General features: G+C 38.1%; 1 protein-coding gene across 1 annotated transcript; it reads left to right on the plus strand.

The window, feature by feature from the left end:
* The first annotated feature begins 200 nt into the window (after positions 1–200).
* Acsm4 (acyl-CoA synthetase medium chain family member 4) lies at positions 201–24,031 on the plus strand. Its single transcript, XM_003478188.4, has 15 exons — positions 201–558; positions 1,432–1,582; positions 4,986–5,235; positions 7,417–7,627; positions 9,985–10,192; positions 13,596–13,739; positions 14,474–14,630; positions 16,650–16,729; positions 18,273–18,396; positions 19,441–19,521; positions 19,862–19,963; positions 20,569–20,696; positions 20,793–20,892; positions 22,406–22,525; positions 23,779–24,031. Exons 3-15 carry the CDS (start codon positions 5,035–5,037, stop codon positions 23,863–23,865), a joined length of 1,743 nt encoding a protein of 580 aa, XP_003478236.2. The 5' UTR covers positions 201–558; positions 1,432–1,582; positions 4,986–5,034; the 3' UTR covers positions 23,866–24,031.
* Positions 24,032–24,077: the final 46 nt, after the last annotated feature.

Consider the following 24,077-nt stretch of genomic DNA (forward strand, 5'->3'; position numbering starts at 1 on the left):
GCAAGTAACTTGTTCTGCGAGTGTTCTGCAAAATGATCAAACATTTCTAGTGATTTTTAACTTGACAAACAACTGATATCTTGCAATACCAGCAGTACATCAAACATCACATGAGCCAATGTTCATCTCTGTCCCCTACCCTTTCTCTTCGTGGAATTATGGGTGATCATCTCCCAAACATAACAGGTTACAGAGGAGGTCTCGTCTGCAGAGAAGGCAAGAAAAATATTTAAGAATCCTTTACCATGTGAGATTAGGCAGATGTATAAAACGTGGGAAACGGTGCACAATTTTGTAGAAAAGCACCTACCTGAACACAGTTGTAGCAACACGAGTGATGAATCTGCTTAATGACAATGAAATGTTACATTTTTGTAAAATCCTCCAAAGGAGGCAAAAGCAAGTGTCCTTAGATAGGTTCCTTGTTAAAGTTACAAGAAAAGAAAAAGATTCCATTGAACCAATAGATAGCAGATTCCATTAGTGATAGTAAAATTTGTCTTACACAATAACTCTATTCTCTCATGTCTCTCACACCAGCCATGAAAGTTTTCAAAGGTAAGTGCAAGTTAATTTATTTTTCCTTATATTTTGTATTTTCTTTATTATTTTGTATTATAATATTGCAATCATTTTTACATGAATATTTTTGTGTTGTGGAGCACAGCATCTGAGTTTCCATTATTTCTTATGAAGAAATTTGGTTTGATTTATAAGTGCTTTGGATTACAAGCATGTTTCTGGAATGAATTATGCTGTATATTTTTCAAATATTTGAGTATATATATTATTACTAGAAGTATGACCACTAGAAATAATTTATAATTTTTTTCTTTTTTTAGTACCGGGAATAGAACTCAGGACCTGCATTTGCCAGGCAGGTGCTGTGCAGCTGAGCTATACCTCTAGCCCTATAAATTCTTTCTGATAATAATATAGCAATGTATGCACATGACAGAAAATTTATATGATTTTAGAAAAATATAAAAATAAAATGAAGTCACTCATTAATCAGTTAATAACGCAGTTTAAAGATGATTTCTGAATGAGGTAGCATTAGGTCAGGTATTTAGTAATGGACAATGTATAGTAGGTGTACAATAACAGATTTTGGAGGATTTCTCACTGTTTGTGTTGGTTAGGTAAGAGTTCAGATTGATTCGTTTGCTGTATTACTCTGGCAGGTTTGCAGGTCAGATCAAGTTATGCCACAATAACTGAGCATGCATAAGATACTCCATAATCATGCCCAGAAACTCTGACAATAGGCCACTTGAGCTGTGTGGATCTCAATATCATCCAGCTCTACGAATGAGAATAATGTGCTGGGACTTGGCATTGTCTGGCATTGAATCATGAGAGGTGATTGCTCCTGGTTCCCTTTTTCCCCTCCCAGCTGTGTCTTATAAGCTGCTGTTCCTTTAACCACAGGTTGTCCAGAGAAACAAAAACTCTCCCCTAGGGGATTATTTTCCAGCCGTACACCAGAGACTTAGGGCCATAACAGCAGAGATAGCAGCAAAAGAAGAAAAGGAAAGAATTGATTTTCTGGCAAACACAGAACTGAGTCCTTGTGAAAAAGGTGAGGCTTTTCTGGATCAAGAATATGCCATTTTCTGGTAAGGTAACACAAAGGCGATTAGGACAGCGGTAAGCAAAGAGGTATATTGTCTCGTCGTAACTGTATTGCTGTAGACCTAACCCCAAGTAATTGTCCCTCCAACAGGAAAATGGACTGTCTCCTAATTGAAGGTTGGCAGAAATGTAGCAAAATATGGGGAACCATTTCCTTGTATTGGCTACGGAGAAACAAGGGTGGGCTGAAATTTCTGCTACTCGCTTAAGTGAATGGCCTTTAGTAAATGATACTACTTGCCTCTAGTGCCTCTATTACCTTGTATATGAAATAAAATAATTTCAAATGGCTGCTGAGTGACTTAAAGTGAGCTATTACAAGGAAGTCTTTAATAATGAGTGCCGACCAGTTGTTCAAAGATTTCTCATTGTTAAGGTTTAACACACCGAAATTACTAAAACTACGGAAATTTCGTCAACTCTCATTTTACAGATATCTCTGGAGATATTTTCTAAAACACGTTTGTATACAAATTTCTACAAATATAATGTTTTGAGTTAAAAAGTTAGTTACCTTTAGATTTGGCCTTGGAATTATATGAACGTCTCACAGAATCTCAAATCAGAAAATGGCGAATCCTCAGTTTTATGATCTCCTAAAAGGTCTAGTTGTACTAAATCTATTCTGAAATCAGGGGCAACCCAAAGACATTAGAAAGGAGGGGAGTTTTTTGTGGAAAAAAATTTGAAGTATAATTTTAAAAATCTGAGTTTGCATTTGTATATGTGATACCTATTTCACTTTACGTATGCACAGAAAGAAGAAAATCATGAAACGTAATTTAGGTTAAAGCTATTTGCAATACGTAGTTTTAGATTTGTAGATAGACATCTTAATCTGGTGATTTTATTAAAATGTAGAAAATTTGTCTCTGGAAATAAGGGAAACGAAACAAATTTATGAAAAATAACTATTAATTTGGGGAGATTTGCATTAAAAACTGTCTACTGTATTTTTCGGACTATTCTTAGGTTGCAAGAGCATTCCAGGTATTACATGTTGTGGAAGTCTTTTCAGTTTATTATTAAATGGGCTCAGGAGAAGTTGAAATGATAGAAGTAAAGGTTAACATGGTGTAGACTGATAGGAACTGAGGTCAGTCCCAAGGTCATAATTCATAATGATATGGCATTGAAACAAATAAATAAATGTTAGGGTAGCTTTTCTATCTTTTTTGGCATGTTGAGTAGGCAAAGCCTTCCTCAACAGATAGGTTTGATTTTTAACATTCAGCATTTATTGAGTTAGAGTCATGAACTAGGCACCACACAAAGGTATTCCCTTAAACGCCACAACTGACCAGTGAAGAAGGTAATATCATTACTTTCATTGTATGGATGAAAATGAAAGTTGGATATATTTCTTTTCAAATCCATTTATTTCAAAAAGAAAATGAAAGTTTGAGAGGTCAGGCAATTTGGCACAGTCACTCAGAGAAATAACTAAGGATACCAGTGTGTGTGTACTTTAGGAGAGAGATGAGGGTCTTCCTTTTGCTAGAATGCTAAATCATGAACGTGGCCGATTCTGCTTTTCCTTCTCCTTTGTTCTTTACTTATGTATCTATGTCACACTTCCAGAAATTTCCTGGGTGAAGCACAATTCCTCCTTCCAGCTTGACACATAAGGGCTTAATATCAACAATACTAGCCAATAGAGCTCTTCTAGGCTACAGTAAGTTACATTTGCACCAGCTGGACTTGTCTAAATATCATTCGGAGGAGCAAACAGGGCTTGGCAACAACAAAGAGAGGATGGTGTAGCTCATAACCTTTGTTTCGTTGTTTATTTGTTATCACCATCCTGGTGACCCAGACACCATCTGAATCTGGAGATTTTTCCACTCTATCCACATAAATTAACTATAGTATCTAGGACTGATATGTAAAAAGGTGAGAATATTTAGGATCTACAAGAAACCTTTATGAAGAAGGCAGCACAAAGGACACTGCATAGAAGAGAGATCGAGTAGCCAAGCTCTAAAGACAGACCACAGAGGTTCAAAGCTTGCCTCAGCCACCATGACCTGGATGATCTTGAGCGAGTTCCTTAAGTGTACTTGAGCCTCAGTGTCTTCTTCTGTAAATGGCAATAATGGTAGTACCCATCTACAAGCTTGTCATGAATGTTGAGTGGCATTAGGAATGCAAAGTGTTGGCTTCTGGAAAGCACTTCATGAACACTGGATTTTACTATTGGCTAGGTGTCATGTTTAGTGTTAAGAATGTAATACCCATATCACCTAGGTAGATTAGGAGATAAGGCACATATATAAAAATGATAACTAGCAATACAAGGTAGACCACTATTGTGTGAATAGTACAGATGCAAGTTATGGAAATTCCAAGGAAAAAGTGATGATGTAATTAGAAAAAAAGTTAGATTACAGATAAGAGTCCAGAAAGTGTATATGACTTTACCAACATCACAAGGTTAGCTTTAAAAGAGTTAAGAGTAAAATTCAGGTCTCCTGGCTTATGCTGTATGAAACTGAGCCACACTAGTACTAATAAAAATTATCTTAAAATAGCAGAGTTATCAATTGAAGATACCTTTTTTTTTTTTAACACACTAAAGATACCTTTTAAAAACACATTGTTGGGCTGGGGATTTAGCTCAGCGGCATAAGCGCCTGCCTTGCAAGCAGGCAGTCGTGAGTTTGATACCCCGGTACTGATAAAAAAAAATAAAAAAAAAACCAAAAATTAAAAAAAAATAAAAACACATTATCTTATTAAATCCTCACAATAACCTTAGGTGTTATATTTTTGAAATTTTATAGGTAAGAACATTGAGGTACAGGAAGATATATAATATGCTCAAAGCTCTGCATCCAGGATTAAAGGAAAGGTTTCTAGTCAGTTTTAATGAATATTTAAAGGGGAGAGAAAGGGCAGGGTAGGCAGAATCAAGGGGGATGGCAAGCTCAACTTCAGTGTTAGAAATTAACATTCACGAAAATTGACTGGGCTGCTTTAACTGGAAAGAGAAAATTCAAGCCACAAGGGTTGGTAGACATGATCAGAAAAGGGCAGAGGCTATCGGAGGGAGCTCTTGAATGCCAACCCAGGCAGCATATACTCTGTTCATAGTTTTGAAAGGCTAAAGGTAGAGACAGAAGATGAGAACTTGACAATCCTATCACTGTAGGTTTTTCTTTAAAATATACTAATCTGGTCATGGAGAGAATGAAGAGGGACAGTTCATTGGCAGGGAGACCAGTCAGTGGCTAACAGCAACAACAATGGGGTGGGGTATTTTTCAGGAGCACTTCAACTTGCCAGGGACACACAGCCACGAAGTCACTTCTCAATCTCTGGTTTATACTCTCATCCATCCCTCCCCACAGGCTCTGGGACTTCCATCTCCCTACCAGTAGACAAAGTCCTCTGGGAACCATGAGGAGTTTTTTCCACTGCCACCTCTTTAGATTCATCTGGTTCACCAAGCCATCCATCCGGTCCTTTCACAGAGGTCACCAGCTTTGGGCAGCCATGACTTCTGCTGACTTTGAAGCCATAAATCGCTGTGACAGGCCACTGCCTAAAAACTTTAACTTTGCTGGGGATGTGCTGGATCAGTGGTCCCAAAAGGAGAAGGTATGAAACAATGGGATGTCTTTAGATTCTTCCCATGCCCTGGGGTCCATTTGTCAATTTCAGTTCAAGTCTTTCACCCATCTTGCTTTCCTTTGTTTTCTAATTACCCTCCTCTCTCCCAGGGATCTTAGGTCCTCAACTCCACGTGGCATCTTGAAAGCCCTTTTCCTCCCCAACCCCAGCCCATACTTGTGGTTACTCCCAGAATTATGCGCCTTTTTTTCCTTCCTCTCTGTGTCTCAGACAGCAACACTTTGGGTTTGGGATGCTCACAGGCTTATCCCAAAATGTAGTACTTTAATTTTGGTTTTATGAATATAGTTATTATTAGAACAATTAAGTAGGGATCAAAAATTGAGAAGAAAAAAGCAAGCATGCCATGAAGAATGCTTGCAGCGCAACCTGAGAACAAGATCAGTGCTTACTGCACCCACCCCAGCCCAAGCACTGAACTAAGCACTTCACCTGTCAGCACTTATCAAAATGTTCTGCAGGGCCCATGGTCCGAAAGATAGTATTAGGCACTACATTAAGTTAATCCTTCTAAGTAGAGCAGGAAAGGCTTATCTGAAAGTCATTGGGTTTTTAATATTTAACATTTGCCAAATTCTCTTTCCAACAGAGAATTTCAATTTCTGTTGATAATTTTTAGATAAAACAGAAGGGCATAGTTTTGCTTTTATTGCATATATTTCTATAACCTGTTTTTAACAAGTGATATTGATTTTTCAAGCATGGTGCTGACTAAATGCAGTTTTCTTCTTACGTAAATGTATACAAGAGAGTTATATAAAGACAAATACAGGTGCAGACAGAGGAACAGTGATATTCAGATTAAAGATTGGGAAATACTCACCTGTATTATTTCATCAGATCCCCAAAACTTCTCTGATCAGGAGTTTGGATAAGGAATTTAACCTCACAGAAGTTAAGCTACTTATATAAGTTGCACACTTCCAAAAGAACATGAACCAAGTCTCCACCTTTTAAGGCTTACATCATAGGGTAGAGATACGTCTGTAATACTGTATCATAGAATATAATGGAGTTGCCCGGAATCTGAGCACAATGCTGAAGAAATGCACAGAAATCAGCGGGGAAAAAGAGGAGGAGTCTAAAAAAGACAAAGTGGATTGTAAATTCAGCTTTGAAGTATTCTCCAGTCAAGAAAGGTAGAAGCATTTCAGACAGGAGAAAGCAAGTAATTTTTTTCCAGGTAATACATAAATGAAGAGATTTTGTAGTACAGGTGGCTCATTTTATAGAATGATAAGTGAGAACTTTCTTCCAGCAATCAATTGATAACTCCTTCCACCTTGCTCCTCATAATCCATGAGACCCACAGCCCTTGGGTACAAACAGATATCATCAGGTTCCCAATCAAATTCCGTACTCTCATTACGATCATTTGAGTGGAACAATATCTAACTTAAATAAGAAAGAAATGTATTAGAGAAATGTGGGAGACCTTGAAAAATTGGTGTAGAAGCTGGAGAGTGAAGTGACAACAGAAAGGACTAGAATGGTTGCCTGGAGATGCATAAGTACCAAAATTACACAGACAGGTTTTGCTGAAACTATTTTAATCTTTTGGATCCCTTCAGAAAACTCAAAGACTGATTGGCCCAACTGTGGTCACATGCCCACCACCATTCAGATAAGGGCAAGCACCTGATAGGTCCATATTCAGTAGGAGAGGGTCAGTTTCTCCAAAGACAGATTGGGGCGCTGTTCTACAGTGCAAAAGAACAGATGCTGAGGCGGAGTAATGGCAGATGCTGTATAAACCCTCTGTGCTAGTCAGCTTTCCATCATTGTGACAGACTACTGTACATAAATAACTTAAAAGCAGGAAAAATTTATTTGGGCTCAGTTTCAGTGATTCCAATCCTTGGTCATTTGACCCTCTTGCTTTGGGCCTGGGGTAGCAGTGTACCTCATGGAGGGAACAGATACTGGGTATCTATTCACTTCAGGGCAGCTAGGAAGCAAAAAGAGCAAGAGATAGGCAGTGTGACACAGTCCCAACAGCCCCTTCAAAAGCACACCTCCCAAACCTAACTTCCTTCCACTAGACCCCGTGTCCTGAGAGGTCTACAGGCCTTCAACAGGTAGGTCTTCGGAGTTTACTTCCAAACCGCAGCAAACCTTCTCTTCTCTTTCTCATGTGTCTGTGGTCAGACAGGGGAGAGGCCAACCAATCCAGCCCTGTGGTGGGTGAATGGCAAGGGGGATGAGGTGAAGTGGAGCTTCAGAGAACTGAGCTCTTTGTCCCAAAAGGCCGCCAACGTGTTCACCAAGTCCTGCGGCTTACAGAGAGGAGATCGAGTGGTCGTGATTCTACCCCGAATCCCTGAATGGTGGCTCATCCATGTGGCTTGCATACGAACAGGTTAGTGCTAACACTTCACGTTTGTAAGTCATGCAGAAACATAAAGAGACCGAATCTCAAGCACTCTTTGGATGTTAGCTTTTAATAATGCGGTACTTACAAGGAAAGAAAAAGGAGAGTTGAAATTAAGAACAATCATGATGTAATAATAATTACTGTCTAAAGAACTCAGTTTTACTGTGGTAACTGTTTAATAGGAGGAGAAACCAAGAAGAGATATTGTGAAGTCTGCAAAAAGCCAAACAGCTAGGAAGCTACACAATTAGTATTAAACACAAAGTTCTATAAAAGCAAACATGGGTATGAATGCTTCTTTGCAGCACTCTGAGGCAAGTGGATCCTAAGTTAGAGTCTAACCTGGGCAACTTGGCAACTTAGAGCCTATCTCAAAATTTAAAAAACGTAAGAAGAGCTAGGGATGTGAATGTCCTGGTTCTAATCCTCAATAAGATTTTATATATATATAAACAAATTTTTTGTTTTATATATATAAACAAATATATATATACAAATTTTTTGTCTAAAAACAAGTTATTTCCTTTAGGGCAAGAGTCAGTAAAGCAGAGCCTATAGGGTTTTGTAGATAGAGGTATTTATTTATTTATTTAGGTACCGGGGGTCAAACTCACAACCTCATGCTTGTGTGACAGGTACTTATACCACTGAGCCATATTCTCGGCTCTGCAGATAGTGTTTTGATGGAATACAGTCATGCTCATTCTTTTACATATTAGCTATGACTCCTTTTGTTCTACAACAGCAGAAACACTGAGTCTAAAATTGATTGTGTGACCCGTAGTATTCATTGTCTGGTTCTTTTCTCTTAGGGTGGGGTGGATCACTATCTGGTTCTTTACCAAAAATGTTTGCCAATCACTATAATGTTAAAAATTGAACAAAAATCTAAATAGAAAGGATTGAATAAATTATAACAGTTAAGATGTAAGTTTAGTTAAGATATGTTTATTGTTTTGTTTTAGTTTTTTATTTTTACTTTTTTTTTTGAGTCAAGGTTTCACTATGTAGGTCTTGATGCACTATGTAGCCCAGGTGGCCTTAAAGTTGCAATGATCGTTCTGCCTCTGCCTCCCAAGTGCTGAAACCACAGGCATGCACCAGCATGCCTGGCAATGTGTTTGTTCTTGATCAAAACACCTGTAATCAGAGCACTCTGCCCCCAGAGCTGATGCAGGAGAATTACAAGTTCAAGGCTAACATGAACAACTAACTTAACACAATCCTGTCTCAAAATAAAAAATAAGATAAAAATTAAAAAGGGATGGGGAATGTAAAGGCTCTGGGTTTAATCCTCAGTCCCACGCAGACACAAAAAGGTAGTGAGTATCTCTAATACTTCATACGTCATTTTCTTTCTATTGATTGAGTTGAGAAAGTGCAAACTACCTTTTCTCAATCTTGCATCTATTTCTGCCATATATGCTTTTCTCATAAGGAACTACTACTTTGAAACCCGTGTTTGGGATTTCAGTGAGGAAGGGGAGTAAGCTAAGCACTGTCATAGTAGTCTAGGTACTTAATGCCAGACCACTGAGATCCAGAGATCTGAAGGCTGGCTGGCCACTCACCAGCTATGAACAAATCTTATACCCCATCAAATGGCAACAAAGCATAGATCTACTGAAATTGCTTAGAACAGTAGTTTTCAGGCAACTATATATCCTGTATAGGTCTGTTAATACATATAGGGTGTACAGGTTATCAATAAAAATATCTAGGACACAAATCTTCCTATCTGGGTATAGGTTTTTATATTGTTCTATTGTACTAATATAGTATGTATATTTTAAAGCATGTATGAAAAGGAGATAAAAATATAAAAATAATTCTAGTATCTTAATAATTTAAAAAATTGTGTTACTGTCTTTTCTCATTTCCAATGGACTATCTTGCAAAACTCACTTTGGATCCTACCATTTCAGAGGATTGAATAAAATAATGTTCATGAAAATGTGATACAAGATGTCAAGTGCTATTTAAACGTTACCTAACAACCATTCAAGCATTACAATAAAATGTTACATAGTAATAGCCCACTCTTATAATGTCTCTCAAATGCTAGACACTATCATTATCCCCATTTTATAGATAATGTAAAGAAAGTACAGAGAGATCAAAGTTAGAAAGCTGGTAAACTGTAGGGCCAGAATTAAAGCCAACATCTGTCAGACTCCACAGTGAGTGATCAAGGTCCTGGGGGTCCCCAGGACAAGACAGGAGTCACTGAAGACGATATTCTAAAGCTTCTTCCCAGGTACACAGTCCCTATTTCCCACCAGCCAGAGTCATTGCACCTAATGGACAATAGTTCTTGGCTCAAGACCCTCTGTCCTTTCCAGGACTTGTATTCATTCCGGGAACAACCCAGCTGACAGCCAAAGACATCCTGTACCGGCTGCAAGCGTCAAAGGCCAAGTGCATTGTGGTCAGTGAGGAGGTGGCCCCTGCAGTGGAGTCCATAGCATCTGAGTGTCCCAACCTGAAGAACAAAGTCCTGGTGTCTCCACATAACTGGAACGGTTGGCTCAGCTTCCAGGAATTATTTCAGTGAGTGTTTTCCCCAGCTGATATGCAGCATCAGAAACAAAGCACAGCTCCATCTCAGAGTCTCTTTGCCTTCAAAGACCCAGCAACACTGTGAGCTGAACTGAGTTTCTTCCCAGCAAAGAATTACCTAACAAAACGGTTTATAGCAGAAGGAAGGGATTTCACTATGCCTCCATTTTTTTCTTTCTTTTTATGTCCCATGATGTGTATCCTGCATAAGCTGACCCTTGTCTAAATTCTGAACTTCCTCTATCACCACTCTCCTTTGTATTCCTCAAATATTCCCTGCCATAGGGCCTTTGCATCTGTTGTTTCTTCTGTCTGGAGTGTTATTCCCTACTAGTCCTTTTCACAGTTGGCTCTTTACTATCTGATTTAACCTCAAATATTTTACCTTAGGTGAAGCCTTCTTTGACCAGCCTAACCAAAGTAGAACTATGAGCTCTTCTATCATACTATTTATTTTCTTTGTAGAATTTTTCAGTATCTAAATTATCAGGTCTGTTCACCTATCCCCTCTGTTTTTCTCTTTCAGAGCAGGAGTGAGAGAATTAAGGCCCACAGACCAACTCTGGCCCCCCACTTGTGTTTTTAAATAAAGTTTTATTATAATTCACCCAGGCCCATTTGTTTACATATGGTCTCAGGTTGCTTTTATGCTTAGCAGCAACAGAGAGTTGTTGCAACAGAGACACTATGGTCCACAAAGCTTAAAATATGTGTTTCTGACCCTTAAAGAAAAGGTTTGCCAAATTAAGCGCTAAAGAAGCAAAAGTTTTGTTTATCTGGTTCATCACTCTTATCTTTACTACCTAGTAACACAGTACTAGTGCTTAACAAATAGTGAATAAATATATGAACAAAACAGTTTTCTTCCTATGTAAAATGGGGGTATGTATGCAATACATATCTCAAGTGTTGCTTAAAGATAATATAAGTGTTGCTTAAAGATAATATAAGGTAACCAAGAAATAAGCATGGTGAGAAAATGCTTCTGAGCTATAAAAAAGTGAGTAGAATGTCAATTAATGGTATTAGACTACAGAACTGCTGGATAGATTATGTTTTTAAAACTCTCCCCAAGAAGCTTATAGAAAGAGAAGACATGTAAACCCTGCTGGGTAGTAGGGAAGTTTCCTTTGTTGGAATGAAATTTTACCCTAGCAATTAATATAAACCAAATCTTGTTGGCCTATCCCAAAATTCTCTCCCAAGGGCCTACATCAGTAACTCCCATTTGTGTCTTTTATAAACTGAGTGACCTTGACTAAGTCAAATGACATTTCTCAAAGTCTGTATCTTATCCATGTGGTAGGAATAATGATATATATAGCTAATGTGTAGAAAAACCAAATGTGACAAGTCATGTGGAATGTTTAGCATAGTGCCTAGTACAACGTGATCACTCCACGCACACTATAGTAATTTTCATTGCTATTATTATTTTCTTTTGTTTTTATCGGTACCAGGGACCGAACTCACGACTGCCTGCTTGCAAGGCAGGCGCTTATGCCGCTGAGCTAAATCCCCAGCCCCCGATATTATTATTTTCAAAGTAAACAATATAGCAGTTCCTAAGGTAGCACCCATCTCCATCAGTAAAGTGTGTGTGTGTGATCAGAGTTAGATCCACAGCTTCACGTATGTTAGGCAAACATTCCACCACTGAGCTACATCCCTGGCCCTTTTCCTTTATTATTATTATTATTATTTTGAGACAAGGTCTTACTAAATTGCCCAAGCTGGCCTCAGTCTCTCAAGTAGCTGGGATTACTGGTATGTACCGCTGTACCCAACTAGTAAAATCTTTTTAATACACTTGCCTAACATATATATTTATTTATTTTAAAATTATAAACTTGTACTTTTGGGTGTTAAATACCAAAAAGAGCTACAAAGAATATCACTTTAGTACCTCATAAACTATTTTTTACAGTGTAGAGTATGTTTATATAATTAATCCTCATTATTTTAAGTTTTGATGACGTTCTTACTCATTTATCATTAAGATGAATTAAAATGGCATTTTTAGCCATGTATCTTCCAATCAGGAAAATTAAAAATATAATACCTGAGCCTCAAAAATTCTTATTAATCACTGAGTAATAAACTGTACCCAAACTTAGTGATGTAAAATAAACACACACTCGTTTTATTTATTCATGATTCTGTGAGTCAAAAATTTGCTCAGTACTTGGCAGAGGAAGTTTTTCATTCAGATCCGCCTGAATTGGGCAGAGTATCCATCCAAGTCAGGCAAGGTACTGACTGTTAGTCTAAGCAGAGCCTGCACATGGCCTCTCATTCCAACAGGACAGTCAGAACACCTTTATGTGGCAGTCAAGCTCCCCCTACAATTAGGGAAAATACAAAGCCTATTGAGAGCTGTATTGGCAAGCCCCAGAATTCTTCCTCACTATATGTATAAAAGGATGTCCTAAATCAGGTCCAGACTTGAGGAGACAAGACAACAGCTCCAGGGAATGGCATACTTGCTCAGGGATGGAAAAACTAGAAGAGCAATCTGGGAAGACACAAAGCTTATTATCAGTTAGAATGCTCTGGGCTTTAGTAATCTAAGCAAAAGTGATCCAATCAGTTTTATTATCTCACAAACAAATACAGAGGCAGGGTGAACTGAGGATTGGTAAATTTAGAAGATAGCATGAACCCCAATTCATTCATCTTTTATGGCATCCTTGTTATGATCCCAACATGGCAAGGGCAGTTCCAAACATCCTGCACTTGCACAATATTCAAAGGTCATAATATAGGAGAGAGAGAATAGTACTCGCGTCAATATTCTCTTTAGAGCAGAGAAATATTTCCCATTAAAGGCCTCGCATCTCATTAACCATAACTTCCTAAACCCATTATTGATAGGAGAGGACATGACCACAATTGATTTAAGTTAATCAAACTTTACCCCCAACATGCTATACAGAAACAGTCTCCCCTGAAGTACGTGACTGTTTGGTACCTGAACAAAACTGAAGTTTAAGTAGTACAGGAAGAAGATAAAATAGTTACTTACTAAGCAACTGGCTATTTTTGTCAGACGTATCCAAGATTTTGAACAAGTTACTAAAAGTAGGATTCAAATGCAAAAAAAAAATCTTCCTTTAAGTATTAAAAACTGCAATATTACTATCAATTTACAAATATTCAATGCTGATTTTAAAAATGCATAGATTTAAAAAATCACTTGGGAAAATGTGCAAATAAAATGCATACTTTCTGTTATTAAAATCAAAAGTTATCTTGGCTATATATTTCCCTTAGCAGTTCAGTTCTATTGACTGTCTTCTGAAAACAATAGAATACAAGTAGCAAAGCAAGAGAAATATTGGAATTAAATTGCTCTACTATCTCAGTCACCATCTTAGGGATCTGTATTTTGTAGATCTTCCTCTGAAGAGCACAGCTGTGTGGACACAGGGAGTCAAGAACCAATGGCCATTTATTTCACCAGTGGGACCACAGGCTTCCCTAAGATGGTTCAGCACTCTCAGAGCAGCCTTGGCATTGGATATGCCCTCTGTGGCAGGTAGGGAAAAAACTCAGTTCATTTTTGAAGAACATTTCCTTGAGCAGCCTATGTTTGTATCCAGTTGGCTAATCTCTCCTTAAATGGCATATCTCCAATTATAACATCTATAAAACAGAACTCTTGATACCCTACCCTTCCCTAGCTCAGTAATGGCAGTACTGAGTGAATGATCAAGCAAGAGTTTAGGATTCCACCTTGATTTAATTATGTAAAAGCATGTTGACTGCTTTTCCTCATTGCCAGGTAAATTTACTTACCAAGAGGGGCCTTCCTAAAAGAAAGGTTATCTAAAATTGTCACAATATCCTGTTTTATTTTCTACATAGCACTCATTACTATTTTGACATGATGGTATTTGCATATATACTGAATCAACATTGAGTGTTTATGCCTTTTCTGTCTCTCTAAAAGAAGACCAAAAATCTAGTCAGTCTTGCTTACTGCAAGCCTAATACAACATTTGCTCAGTAAATATTTGTTACATCAATGGATGAACTGAGAAGGTCCTGCCCAAGCCAGTTACTCAGTCCCAATATCAGACCACAAGATTCCAGAAAAGTCCCGTAAGAAGAATGTTTAAACAGAATCTCTCACCTTGACTAGGGGCTTCTTTTGATCTTGTCCGTAGCCTGTGAAGCTCTGTGGCCTCCTCAAAGATAATAGTTTGTTTGTTTTCCTATTTTTAAACTGTCTAGTTTTAGCTTATTTCATTACTTTTCTACATTATTCAGGCATTGGCTGGACTTGAATCCCTCGGATATCATATGGAATATGTCGGACACAGGTTGGGTCAAGGCTGCCATTGGTAGTGTGTTTTCTTCCTGGCTTCGGGGTGCCTGTGTTTTTGTGCATCGAATGGCCTCGTTTGACTCTGACACCTTCCTAGACGTAAGCCATGAACTCCAATTACATATACTCTTCTCCCACCAAACCACAATGAATTGATTCCTAGGAATACAAGGCTGCTTGGGCTTCTGGAAATGGTTCATTTTTAAGAGGCAAACTCTAGGGACTTGTCTTTTGAGTTTGTTTAACAGAGTGAAAAGGGATTAACCAGAACACTCTGGTTCAAGTCTCTCAGGATTTGTTGGGGTTGCAAAGTCTGAGGCTATAAAAAGAGCCAGTTCTAATAATAGATTAGAAGCCTCAAAGTTAAATAAATATTTTGTTTCTGATCCGGGGACAATAGCTGATAAATCTGAACTATGTGGAGGAGACTGAAGGTGTGGTCATTGTTTTCCCTGTGCAACTTTTTCCATTTTCCCCTACTTATGCTTCTTATTTTAATTCAAAGACCCCAATACTCTTCAGGAAACCAAGCACACACTTTCCTCTCAGCCAGAAATGGTTAGACTGAGATATCTGACAGTGTGGACTTTTAGAAAAATGCAATTCGGGCCAATTATTTTTCATCCATGAAAAATCAATTAGGTTTAACATACGTATTATCAAATAGGCACCACACTTACCATGACTAAAAGCTAGGCTCACCCTACTGTTTTGCTAACTGGTCTGACAAGATAGGCTGAAGATTTTTTTTTTTTATAATTTTTTAAAATTTTATTTTAAAGAGAAAATACAATAAAAAGATGATAGAATTTCAAAACAAGGTAATAGGAGATTAATAATGGTTAATATATTGTGTACTGTTATCTTCAAAGTAGTTGCTCAGTTTACGTGGTATAGGAATAAAAACTTAATCAAATAATATAATCACAAATTGTTCTTTTCAATGAACTAGTAGAAATTAGTAATATAATTATCTTAGCTTTTTTGTGTGTACATATATATATATATATATTTTTTTTTTTTCTGTGTTAAGAGAAATGTAGAAACGTAAAACTGGGATCACCACATTGGGTTTATAAAGTGCCCTGAATCTTAGCTAACTTTGCAGTTTTGAAATTTACACATGTAAAAAAAGGATATTTTTATTTCTAAAGGTAGTGGGTGTTAAGTACAATAAAAATGCTATAGATTTATGCTATATAATAGTTAGATATATACATTACACTTAGCGAAAGTAATTAAAACCTTGGGAGAAGAAATATATATATATATATATATATATATTTAAAAGGGTTTAAAAGTTATTCTTGATCTATGACAATCTAGACAGCTTACACATACATATTCTCCCAAATGCTTAGGTTTAATACAAATTGTAATATTTTATTTGGCACAGCAGAACTTGCTCTCCACTAAATATTAGTGCTTCTGTAGATTTAATGCATGTCATTATTTGACTTAAGGAATTAGAGGTTATAATGTGCTCAGCAAATTTTGAACCATTAAGAAAAGGCCCTGAAAAATGTCTACTTTAATATTTGTCAGTCAACTCAGAAAGACTGAGATCTTTAAAAGAATAGTGCTATACAGGTCATGGTGGGGAACTCAGACATCCAGAGTCATTACCAACATCCAGAGTCAGTACTACGGGGCTGGAGGTTTAGCTCAGCGGCATAAGTGCCTGCCTTGCAAGCAGGCAGTCGTGAGTTCGATCCCCGGTACTGGTAAAAAGGAAAAAGACAAAAAAAAAAAAAAAAAAAAAAAAAAGAGTCAGTACTACATAAGACTATATAGGCAGGAGGTTAGAAGTTTCTACCACAAAAGGTAACATGCAGAATAATCTAGTTTATACTTACATTGTTCTCAAATTCAACTATTCAATTGAATGTCTGTTTCTGGAACATATACTATATATAAATATATATGTATTTTTCTCAGTAACTGGAAGTTTGTAACAAATGCATAGTCATGAGTGATACATATAGTGTTTGCTTTCTTACTCCTAAGATCATGAGATGAGCATACATTCATGGAAGACAATGAGAAACTATAGGCATCTGTTCTCATCATGGCCTCTAATGACCACTTCTGACATCTCTGTCTTTCTCCATAATCCAGACGCTTACCACCTATCCCATCACCCACATATGCAGCGCACCCACTGTGTACCGGATGCTTGTGCAGAAAGACCTTAAGAGGTATATGGGCAGAAATCTCCACTGGAACAAACTGAAGCAATCATCCAGCATCACAGACCCCAGTGAAAGACAGCCCAGGGTGTCCCAGTCTCTCCACTATTGACATTTTGGATCAAATAATTGTGCACTGAGGGGGGGGCATTCTACACTTCGTAGGTTAGTGAGCTGCACACCAACTAGATGCCAGTAGCATCTCCCTCTCTTCCTCATTCGTGATAGTCAAAAATGTCCTGTGGGGGACAAAATCATCTCCCAGCTTAAGAACCACTGGAATATTCTCTAGGGGCAACTGGATATTTTCTTGGAGATAATCAGAGCTCTATATCACTATCGATAGTCAGAGCTCCCACTCAAAAAATTTGTCCTTTAGTATCACTCTTAAAGAAACACTGCCATTTAGAACAGGACTCCCAAAACAAAACAAAAGACAACAAAATCTCCACTCACATTGCCTTGAGGAACATTAGTGAAGTTTATGATTCAAAGTTATATTGAATTTAGCTAAGCTACCTGCCTATCCTGTGGAGCTTGGATATTGCAGTGTATAGAGCTTTGGATGGAGCATTGTAATTTAATGCATGAGAAGATTTTTAAACATTTTAAGTTGGAAAGGCTTATCCAACTTTCCTTCCCACAAGGGAAGGTGAGAAGGAAAAATGGAGGGAAGGTTGCCAGGAGAGAAGGGGCTAGGAAAAATAGAAGCAAATATGAATTTCCTCTTTTCATAGTCAATGTCAACTCCTTGTGGTCCCCAAAATGTGAAAATCTCACTCACATTTCAAGAATAATTCAAAGCTACTCAAGAGTTCTTTTGATTACACATGCTTGATGTCCTACTGACACCCTCCTGCCCACTCGGGACTTCACTGTATGGGACTCAGGCTTTCCCAGGGTTTCTTGCCCAAGTCTAGTCAGTGCAGGGGTTAAAAAAGCTCAAGTGCCACAGGCAAAGAGGCCAGGATTTGTTACTTACTAATAGTGTGACCTTAGACACTCAAGATGACCTTGCCAAGCCTCCATCAACTCCACACATAAGAGAGACTAAGTGACATGCTTGGTGAGGTCAGCCTGCCGAGGGTAAGTACACGGCATAGAGTACTCAACTCAGTCACTGATTCTTTGGGAGGCTTTGGGCAAGTTCTTTAACCTCTCTGAGCCTCAACTTCCTCATCTGTACAATAAGGGTTGTAAGGATTTTAAAGTCTTCTACAACCTTTACTTTTGTCCAATCAAAGCTGTTATACTGTTTGTCTCCTAAGTACTTAGTGTCATCATTAGCATTTCCTTCTGCCTTATTCTTCCTTTAGTAGCTAAGTTGTCCATCTGCCAACATGGAAGCCCATTCAGAACACTTTTGTTTTCATCACTAACACACCTCACATGACCAGAACAATAACCAGGTTATAAATTTGTGAAATGGACTTTCCTAAGACTTGTTCCTCTGAGCTTTTATTTTTTTTTTTGCTTGAACGTATTAATTATCTTGCAGTGAAAGCCACTCGTGTTTCTTCTCCAAAGACCACATGTAACCCTTTCTCTTCAGATATAAATTCAAGAAGCTGAGGCACTGCTTGACTGGAGGGGAGCCACTCAACCCAGAGGTGCTGGAACATTGGAAGGCGCAAACAGGGCTGGAGCTGTATGAATGCTACGGGCAGACTGAAGTGGTATATTTAAAGGGTGAAGTTTAGTAGAACTGTCTCTCAGTATTTGGGGGAGACTGGGTCTAGGACTGGAGCGGATAATCCAATTCTTAGATGCTCAAGTCCCCTATCTAAAATATCATGGAATTTGCATGTAACCTATGCATATTGTCCCATACACTTAAATCAGTTCTAGATTACTCATGTTACCTAATACAATGTAAATGCTACCCAAATAGTTGTTGTCCCATGGGGTTTAGAAATGATGACAAGAAAAAATGCCTGCACCTGTTCAGGACAGATACAACTGCCCCTCCCCCCAAATATTTCTGATCTTCAGTTAGTTGAATCCAAAGATGCAGAACCCACAGATACGAGGCACTATCTGTATACTAAAATGTCCCCCATCGTGTTATAAATTTTCATAGAGTCTTATAGCACACCTTATCTTGCTAGTGTTTATCAAAATTTCTGTATTATGCTGGCCATGGTGGTGTACATCTGTAATCTCAGCACTCAGGAGGCTGAGGCAGGAAGATTGCTAGCCTGGGTTACATAGTGAATTCAAGGACAATCTGAACTACAATCTGAGACCCTGTCTCAAAAAACCAAAACAAACAAACAAAAATAAACTTGTGGACTGGGCAGTTAGGCTTGGCTGAAGGGGATTTGTGATTACTTCACCCAGGAGAAATCTCAGGAGTACTGAAAATTGGTGAGAATCAAAACTGAACTGCACAACTTTCCATTGCACTGGAAAAGAACCCCTGGTTACCTCTGGAGGGAATTAATTCCACAGTGCACATGATAGAGTCTAAAAGAAGTGGTTTTTAAAGTGTGGTCTTCACACTAGCAGTATCAGAATCATTTGGGAATTCTCAGATCTCACTCTATACCAACTGGATAAGAAACTCTGGGATGAGGTTTAGAAATACACATTTTTAACAGGTGGTTCTGATGTAGGCCCAAGTTGAAGAACTATTGCCCAACTATTAAAATTTCATTCTCATGATATAATTAGCTTTAAAAATGAATTTTTACATACTTACCTACATGTCCTCTCAACAGGGTATAATTTGTGCCAATCAGAAAGGTCAAGAAATTAAACCTGGCTCTATGGGAAAAGGAGTGTTACCTTACGATGTCCAGGTGGGTTAAGAAAACAACTGAGTGGTTCATAAAGAAGGGAGAAGTAGGTGTAGGATTCTAGCACACTAGGAGGAGGAGGCGAGAGGATTAAAAATTTAAGACCAGTCTGTGTAACTTAGTGATGCGTTAATGAGACCCTGTCTCAGAATAAAAAATGGACAGGGCCAGAGATGTAGCTCAGTACAAAATCCTGGGTTAAATCTTCAGTACCAAAAAGAAAAGGAAAAAAAAAGCCGGGAGGGGGGGCATTTTACAGCTCTTTCCAATTTATTATACAACTGTTTGAAACCCATTTTCATTTGTGAAACGAGTAACAAAAATCTAAACGGTTTCATTCTAGATTATAGATGAAAAAGGCGATATCCTACCACCTGGCAAAGAAGGCGATATTGCTCTCAGACTAAAGTCTACCCGGCCTTTCTGTTTCTTCTCTGAATATGTGGTATGAAAATACAGAGACTGCTAGGCATACTTTAGCCCAGATATGGGTCCAAATTTCATGCCTATTGTGACTTGCTATATATAAATCAGGACAATTGATGGTAACCTGGGCCATTTCATCATCTGTAAAATGGGAAGAATACTGTCTTCCTCCCAAACATACTATGAAGGTCAAATTCCACAAGTAAGAAACTGATTAGAGTGCTGTTATCAGAAAGGACAGGCTGGGAGGAAGAAGGGCATGGAGGATGCTAGAGATAGGAGAGAGGCTTAGATTTTTAATACTTTTAGACCTTTTTGATTTTAAACTAGGAACTACCTTAACTTAAAAAAGATTAACTTCAGCTAATTGTGGTGTTGTATGCCTGCAAGCCCAGCACTCAGGAGGCTGAGACAGGAGGATTGTCACAAGTTTGAGGCCATCCTGGGCTACCTAGTGAGTTCAAGGCCAGCCTGGATTACATAGCAAGACCCTGCCTCAAAAACAAACAAACACAACAGTAACAAAAGCTTCATTTATTTGTAATATGCCAGTCACTTACTGGGTACCAGACCCAATTTCTGTTCTGTCCAAAATAATTCCTAAATGTCATCCTCAATTCCTAGGACAATCCAGAGAAAACTGCTGCTACAATAAGGGGAGACTTTTATGTCACTGGGGACAGAGGCCGGATGGACAGTGATGGGTATTTCTGGTTTGTCGGCAGAGCTGATGATGTCATTATATCCTCTGGGTTTGTACATTTGCTGCCCCTAGCAAGCAGCCAGTCGGCAGGGAGGGAGACTTCCTACTTGAAGAGTGTAGTGAGCAGGCTTCTCCTTCTCCACAGGTACCGTATCGGGCCCTTTGAAGTGGAGAGCGCACTTATTGCGCACCCAGCAGTTGTCGAATCAGCTGTTGTCAGCAGTCCAGATCCAATCCGAGGAGAGGTAGGTGAACATCACTACTCAACGCAGCAATTTCCTATTTTCAAGTTCTATTTGACCACTGTAAAAACTAAATCTAGAGTACAGTGGTCATTTAACTTTCACTATGAGACACACATGGCAAAAATGTGATTAGGAAATCAACTTTTCAAAGAGGACTGGGAATCTGTTGGTGGTAACTGACAGAAACTCAACTTAGATTGACTTAAATTGTTAAAAAAATGTTTGGCTAATACAACTGAGTCAGGTACATCTATATCAAGAGTTCATATGAAGTTAGCACCCCCTAGTCTCTCTGTGTTTGGCTCTGCTATTCTCTGGCAACCCCACCTGAGCCTTCTTACTTGATAGAAACCAGCTCTGCATTTACAGCTTCACCGCCATCCCACGGAAGGAGAGAGTGGACTTTCCAAGTGTTCCAAGGAACTCCCAGGATCTCCCTATCTTAAGTCACTTCCCTAGCCAGAGTGGTCCAGGAAGTGGTACAGGTGAATGGCCAGACCAGGAGGGGTAAGGCTTGGTGTCAACCTCAAAAACTTAGTGTAACACTCCAAGGAAACTCAGTACTGTTACTGAAAAGTAGGCACAGATAATGCATTAAGCATCAGACTTTGCTGTCTGTACAACTGAAGTCCCACAAGCTTCCTAATTAGGACTTAATGATGATATTACTCATGATATTACAACAGTCTTGATTCTAGGAGGAAACTGTATGCTAAGAAAGGGAGAAATCTACTTTCTTCATAGAAGTTTCCTGTAGACTCATCAAGCAGAAAAATCTCAAAATTGTGATATCAATTTTGACATCTCCTGTGCCTTTCTCTCAGATACCTGTGGTTCTTTGAGGGACACCATGGTCCCATATACTCACCTCTAGGGCCTCCTCAATTTTCCATGTAATTTCATTCTCCTGACACCATATTCTCATTGTCTCCACATAGCTGATTTCAATAGAACACCAGAAGTAAACACCAATTAGAATATCTGTATGCATAGTCAATCATTTAAACTGCTTACCAACTCAATAATTATCTAACTGCTTCAACCAGTATTACAAAGAAAAGGAAAAATTGGGAGGCAAGAAAGACCCTTTTGAGATAGATCCATCTTCCTAATATACCATCCTTCCACTATTAGGCCTTCCCAAACTCCCTTCAAACCATATTCTCTTGAATTCCTATCACTTCTGCTACTCACACAGTAGAGGTTTGATGGTATGTAGGGTCATCTGTCAATCAAAGACTGCCTGAATAATAAACAGGATCAAAGGGCTTGAAATGTTAAATATGCAATATGTAAAGAGTTCAACCAGGAAAGAATCAATGTACTCCTCACATTCACAACCCATTTATCTGGAAGTAGATCCCCCAAACCTCACTTTGTCATTGTAGTATCTGAGCTGGCATTTGTAGTTATCACTCAAGCTGCTGTTAACAAATAATGCCTCAGCAATGGTGCCGAACTCTCAATTTGTTTGTCAAACAAATAGCAATACAAATTGTCTTTTCTGCTGCAGGTGGTAAAAGCTTTTGTTGTCTTATCTGCACCCTACAAATCGTCCAACCCTGAGAAACTAGCTCTTGAACTTCAGGATCATGTGAAAAAATCAACTGCAGCTTACAAATATCCAAGAAAGGCAAGTATGCTAGGTTTGTGCAGTGTGTAAATGCTAACTAAATTCTAATAGTAGGTCTTATGGATTTTGACTTTATAGAGTTCAGTATATAGGCAGACCATACTTTTTCAATTCATTTAACCAAGAATTTTTTTTGAAATGTTTTATATTTGGGCACTAAAAATGCTTGATGGATGAACTTTTTAAAATCAACGGTAACAATGAACAATGAGTAACTACTAAGAATACAGAATTAGTCCCATTCCATATAGGGACAAAGAATGTTGGCAAAATATTAAGTGCCTTATTTTTAGGAACAGCAATTGATGTTTAGCCCTCTTGGCCATATAATATCCCTATAAATTGAAAACATATGCATTTGGGTGTCAAGGGGGTTCATTTATGGCTCAGAAGGAAGATATTACCCAAAGAATATATGGAACACATCCTGAAACCTTCAAATGAGGATTTAAAAGTGATTCTATACACAGAGATTATACTGGAATTTCCTTCTATCTCTGGACTCCTATTGGTTGACAGTGACTAATCCTCTAGAAAATAATTCCATTTCAGTTGGTATAGTTTCAGTAAGAAGGTAGCTAATTTCAACTTAACTAATTCTATCTTTGTAGTAGTTTTTGTCCACTAAACTAACAAAATCAATAAGTAATCTTTTGATTTTCAGGAATGAGATCTGAGGGCATTTAAACATACATAGTGTCGGTTTGAGAGAAGGCAACAAAGACAGGATCTTACAGTCAACTCAGATCACAAGGGGAAATTCTATGTACTCCAAATCACCACTAAAATACCTCCTTCAGAGTCTGAAAGACCCACTCACTTACTCATTCATTTGTGCTTGAAACTGTGATCCTCTTGCTTCCCAGAGCTGGGGTTACAGGTATCTACTACCACCCAGCTGCAAGGACTCATGCCAATGTTTTTTCCTTTTTGAATTTAGGTGTAAATCTCTATTCCCCAGAGGGCAGTAGAGGACTCGGTCTAGACAGGCAATGGGATTCTTTTCTTTTGGCAGAGGATATGAGTGAATTAGCACTAACAACTGCTAGAATGGAACTATACTGTTACCCTTACTATATGAACTCACCTAAGTTTCCTGTACTCACTAGATTCAATGAATTTAAACTAAGACAATATCCACATATAAAATTTAGAATTTCACAAGAGCTGTTTTCTATTTCATTGAGCCAAGATTCAAATAGAACCAAGTGTCTCATAGTATGTTTTTTTGTTTTGTTTTTTCTGTCAATTAGGTGGAATTTGTTCAAGAACTCCCAAAGACAATCACTGGGAAAATCAAACGCAACGTTTTGAGAGACCAAGAATGGGGACAAAAATAGCCTGATAAGAAAACTTGAGGAATTAAATAGTAACATGGTTGCTTTCTTTTAACACTTACTTCTTGATAATTCAGTGGCTGCTTTCTTAAAGATTTTTTTTTTCTGTTTGAAAATTTGAGTTTTTGTTTTCCACTTAGCCAAGAAATAAAAAAATACTCTAAACGGATTTGCAAATATTGTTACAGTGACCAAATAAACAAAGGTAATTATTT

This window comes from Cavia porcellus, unplaced genomic scaffold (genome assembly GCF_034190915.1).
Source record: "Cavia porcellus strain 051 isolate PalLab524CR breed Dunkin Hartley unplaced genomic scaffold, mCavPor4.1 scaffold_16, whole genome shotgun sequence".
In the NCBI taxonomy this organism is placed as follows: Eukaryota; Metazoa; Chordata; class Mammalia; order Rodentia; family Caviidae; genus Cavia; species Cavia porcellus.

What these genes read in the sequence shown, in the direction of transcription:
- Acsm4 (XM_003478188.4), top strand. Translation starts at nt 5,035, where the DNA reads ATGAGGAGTTTTTTCCACTGCCACCTCTTTAGATTCATCTGGTTCACC. An exon ending in GTGCAGAAAGACCTTAAGAG is followed by an intron (nt 16,730 to 18,272) that starts GTATATGGGCAG and finishes CTTTCTCTTCAG; the next exon opens with ATATAAATTCAAGAAGCTGA. An exon ending in GCTACGGGCAGACTGAAGTG is followed by an intron (nt 18,397 to 19,440) that starts GTATATTTAAAG and finishes TCCTCTCAACAG; the next exon opens with GGTATAATTTGTGCCAATCA.